Source organism: Haematobia irritans, chromosome 3 (assembly GCF_050003625.1).
Source record: "Haematobia irritans isolate KBUSLIRL chromosome 3, ASM5000362v1, whole genome shotgun sequence".
NCBI lineage: Eukaryota > Metazoa > Arthropoda > Insecta > Diptera > Muscidae > Haematobia > Haematobia irritans.
The window spans coordinates 127401906-127407161 of NC_134399.1; the positions used below are offsets into that span (position 1 = coordinate 127401906).

The 5256-nt window shown below is 26.8% G+C and overlaps 1 protein-coding gene across 2 annotated transcripts; it reads left to right on the forward strand.

Annotated features, from left to right (window-relative positions):
- On the forward strand, positions 1 to 1882 carry LOC142229530 (chymotrypsin-2). 2 transcript variants are annotated; one of them, XM_075300092.1, is made up of 4 exons: positions 1 to 336; positions 401 to 674; positions 741 to 912; positions 1651 to 1882. In XM_075300092.1, exons 1-4 carry the CDS (start codon positions 32 to 34, stop codon positions 1824 to 1826), a joined length of 927 nt encoding a protein of 308 aa, XP_075156207.1. In that variant the 5' UTR covers positions 1 to 31; the 3' UTR covers positions 1827 to 1882. The 2 variants fall into 2 exon arrangements, with proteins under 2 accessions (XP_075156207.1, XP_075156208.1); XM_075300093.1 differs by lacking the exon at positions 1651 to 1882 and having other exon boundaries at positions 401 to 667; positions 741 to 906.
- The last annotated feature ends 3374 nt before the right edge of the window (positions 1883 to 5256 follow it).

Genomic DNA, 5256 nt, shown 5'->3' on the forward strand with positions numbered 1-5256 from the left:
GTATTTTTTGGTTGTCACTAAAATTTTCGAAATGTCATTAATTTTCAAAATTTATTTTTGTTTATCTCTGGCAATATTTTTAAAAATTTGCGCATCGAATAATATAACCATCTCTGCAAATAATCATAGGGCAGAAATTGTAGACTTTGAGTCATTTTATAGAGTTACCGGGGGATATCGTCCCAAGAAGCCAACATTTGCTAAATACATGGTATCCTTACGAAAACGGAATCGTTTCAGCAGCATATACAATAGCTATTTTGGAGCCACACATATATGTGGAGGATCGATTTTGGCTCCACGTCTTATTCTCACAGCAGCTCATGGCATGGTTTTGTATGGACAAACTCCTTTAAATGTGAAGAAATTTAAATTCCATATCTCGACTAATTTCATTTAGCAATGGAAAGACATTAAGAACTTCCAGTCTGGTAGTGGTAGCGAAAACCCCCAAACGTTTGGAGAAAACTGTACATACCCAAATAATGGAAATAAGCCAATTGGTGCCACATCAGCGTTATACCTCCAGGCATCATCATTATGATATTGGCTTAATCAAATTAAAGGATGACATTGATTTGGATGGCAAATGGGCAGATCGAATACAATTGCCTCGGTCTAAGCCTATTTCAGATGTGAACTGTATAGTAATTGGCTGGGGAAAAATGTATGAAGTGAGGATACGGATATTCACTATTGGTGATTTTATTTTCTTATTCTATTGCTATTCATCTCTATAGAGAGGTCCTTTGGCCAATGAAATTCTATATGTGAGCACCACTATATACCATCGTTCGTTTTGTAAGAAAACTCTACCCAATTTTGAACCGTATAAAATTTGTGCAGGAAGTCCAAGAAATCCTGAAAGAGATTCATGTCAAGGAGACTCTGGAGGACCTCTTCTTTGTAATGGTATGCAATATATGATAGAGAATATTATTTATGGGATACACTCCGGGCTAGAAATCTAATTTGACATAAAGCGTGATACGGTCAAAATTTGGTCAAGGGAAAACGCGTGTAAATCGGTGAAATCGTTTATTTAAAAAATCAAATTAAATTTCTTTTTCAAGTTCAATTAGTATAAAATTCAGGAAAAATATTCAGTTAGGTTTTCGCTTTTCCAAATCCGAATTACCGGGCCTCACGCTTGACACCTGCCATCAGATTTTGTACAGCCACCTTGTCCACCTTCTTCGCCACAGAAAGCCAGTTTGCCTTGAACTGCTGCTCGTCCTTAGCAGTCTTTTTGGTCTTCTTTAGGTTCCGCTTGACAATAGCCCAGTATTTCTCAATTGGGCGGAGATCTGGCTTGTTGGGAGGGTTCTTGTCCTTGGGATCCACCTGCACGTTGTTGGCGGCGTACCACTCCATGGCCTTTTTACCGTAATTTTGACCGTATCACCCTTTACGTGTTGGCTTTTTCCCAGAAACACTTCCAATACAAAACATTTCTTGGAAAAAATGCATCTGGGGGCCCAAGATCTTAAATGGATGAATATGAATAAATTTCCTTTCTTTGTTTAACATTGCCCAGAATTTAGAATTTTAAAATTCTCAAAGACCTTGTGATCTCCACATGATCTTAATTCCATTTGCCACAAGTCACAATAATAACATTTGATATGATAAAATTTTCAATTTTTTTAGGTTCAGTAACTGGTATTGTTTCATATGGATATGGCTGTGCTTCTGGCGTCCCCTCTGTCTACACGGACGTTTTTGCGTATTTGGACTGGATTAAGAAAAATTGTGCTACGCATACGAAATGTGCTTTTAATTTATTTCATATATTTTTTGTCATACTAACTTTTATTCTGCACTGAAAAAATAGCATGCCCATAGCATAATTGAGTTTTAAACAATATTCTATTAAAAATTTTATTGATTTAAAAAAATTTTTAATTGAAACAAAAATCAATCCCACATATTAATAGTATCAATTAATTGTTTTTATTGGATCAATTAATTTTTTAATTAACTTACAACTAATTTTTTAATTGATACTACCATATCTGTGATTGAAGATATTTCAATTGAAAAAATAAATTGAATCAATTACTTTCGTGATAGAATCAGAAAATTTTTTTGTCTTTTAAATTTGAGTTTTGGGTACTTAATTCCAAGAAACACAATTTAATTTATTAGCTTATTCAGCTTTTTATACCCTGCGCCACACTGTGCAACAGGGTATTATAAGTTAGTGCATATGTTTGCCACAACCAGAAGGAGACGAGATAGACACATGGTGTCTTTGGGTATAACGCTCAGGACCGGATACTGAGCTCAGTTGCCAAAGTTGGTAGAATTTTACCCACAATGGTAGATTTTTTACTGTTTGGTAAATTGGTTGAATGATGTATTGGCAGATTTAGGAAATCATTCCCCTCCCCCTATAAAAAACAAAAATTTTGATCAAATTCTCTATAAAAGTAAAATTTTGGCAAAATTTTCTATAGAAATAAGATTTTGACAAAATTTTCTATAGAAATAAAATTTTTACAAACTTTGACAAAATTTCCTATAGAAATAAAATTTTGACAAAATTTCCTATAGAAATAAAATGTTGACAAAATTTTCTATAGAAATAAAATTTTGACAACATTTTCTATAGAAATAAAATTTTTACAAAATTTTCTATAGAAATAATATTTTGACAAAATTTTCTATAGGAATAAAATTTTGACAAAATTTTCTATAGAAATGAAATTTTGACAAAATTTTCTATGGAAATAACATTTTGCAAAATTTTCTGTAGAAATAAAATTTTGACAAAATTTTCTATAGAAATAATATTTTGACAAAATTTCCTATAGAAATAAAATTTTAACAAAATGTTCTATAGAAATAAAATTTTAACAAAATGTTCTATAGAAATAAGATTTTGAAAAAGAAAATTCTATAGAAATAAAATTTTGACAAAATTTTCTGTAGAAATAAAATTTTGACAAAATTTTCTATAGAAATAAAATTTTGACAAAATTTTCTATAGAAATAAAATTTTGACAAAATTTTCTATAGACCTAAAATTTTGACAAAATTTTCTGTAGAAATAAAATTTTGACAAAATTTTCTATAGAAATAAAATTTTGACAAAATTTCCTATAGAAACAAAATGTTGACAAAATCTTCTATAGAAATAAAATTTTGACAAAATTTTCTATTAAAATAAAATTTTGATAAAATTTTCTATAGAAATAAAATTTTGACAAAATTTCTATAGGAATAACATTTTGACAAAATTTTCTACATAAATAGAACTTTTACAAAATTTCCTATAAAAAAAAATTTTTACCAAATTTGACAAAATTTTCTATAGAAATACAATTTTGATAAAATTTTCTATAGAAAAAACTTTTTGACAAAATTTTCTACATAAATTAAATTTTTACAAAATTTTACAAAATTTTCTATGGAAATGAAATTTTAACAAAATTTTCTATAAAAATAAAATTTTGACAAAATTTTCTATAGAAATAAAATTTTGACTAAATTTTTTACGAAATAAAATTTTAACAAAATGTTCTATAGAATTAAAATTTTAACAAAATTTTCTATAGAAATAAAATTTTGACAAAATTTTATATAGAAATAAAATTTTGACAAAATTTTCTATAGAAATAAAATTTTGACAAAATTTTCTATAGGAATAAAATTTTGACAAAATTTTCTATAGAAATAACATTTTGACAAAATTTTCTATAGAACTAAAATTTATATAGAAATGAAATTTTAACAAATTTTTCTATAGAAATAAAATTTTGAAAAAATTTTCTATAGAAATAAAATTTTGACTAAATTTTTTATCGAAATAAAATTTTAACAAAATGTTCTATAGAAATAAAATTTTGACAAAATTTTCTATGGAAGGAAATTTTGACAACATTTTCTATAGAAATAAAATTTTGAGAAAATTTTCTATTAAAATAAAATTTTGCAAAAATTTTCTATTAAAATAAAATTTTCTATAGAAATAAAATTTTGACAAAATTTCTATAGAAATAACATTTTGACAAAATTTTCTTCACAAATAAAATTTTTACAAAATTTCCTATAGAAATAAAATTTTTACAAAATTTGCCAAATTTTTTATAGAAATAAAATTTTGACAGAATTTTCTATAGAAATCAAATTTTGACAAAATTTTCTATAGAAATAAAATTTTAACAAAATTTTGACAAAATTTTCTATAGGAATAAAATTTTGACAAAATTTTCTATAGAAATAAAATTTTGACAACATTTCTATAGAAAAAAAAATTTTGACAAAATTTTCTATAGAAATAAAATTTTAACAAAATTTTTTGTAGAAATAAAATTTTGACAACATTTTCTATAGACATAAAATTTTCTATAAAAATAAAATTTGGACTAAATTTCCTATAGAAATAAAATGTTGACAAAATTCTCTACAGAAATAAAAGTTTTACAAAATTTCCTATAGAAATAAAATTTTTACAAAATTTTCTATAGAAATAAAATTTTAACAAAATGTTCTATAGAAATAAAATTTTGACAAAATGTTCTATAGAAATAAAATTTTGATAAAATGTTCCATAGAAATAAAATTTTGATAAAATGTTCCATAGAAATAAAATTTTAACAAAATGTTCTAAAAAAATAAAATTTTGACAAAATTTTCTATAGGTTAGGTTAGGTTAGGTGGCAGCCCGATGTATCAGGCCCACTTAGACTATTCAGTCCATTGTGATACCACATTGGTGAACTTCTCTCTTATCACTGAGTGCTGCCCGATTCCATGTTAAGCTCAATGACAAGGGACCTCCTTTTTATAGCCGAGTCCGAACGGCGTTCCACATTGCAGTGAAACCACTTAGTGAAGCTTTGAACCCCTCAGAAATGTCACCAGCATTACAGAGGTGGGATAATTCACCGCTGAAAAACTTTTTTGGTGTTCGGTCGAATCAGGAATCGAACCCACGACCTTGTGTATGCAAGGCGGGCATGCTAACCATTGCACCACGGTGGCTCCGTGGTGCAATGGTTCTCTCTCTATAGGAATAAAATTTTGACAGAATTTTCTATAGAAATAAAATTTTGACAAAATTTCTATAGAAATAAAATTTTGACAAAATTTTCTATAGAAATAAAATTTGGCAAAATTTTCTACATAAATAAAAGTTGTACAAAATTTCCTATAGAAATAAAATGTTGACAAAATTTTCTATAGAAATAAAATTTTGACAAAATTTGCTATAGAAATAAAAATTTGACAAAATGTTCTATGGAAATAAAA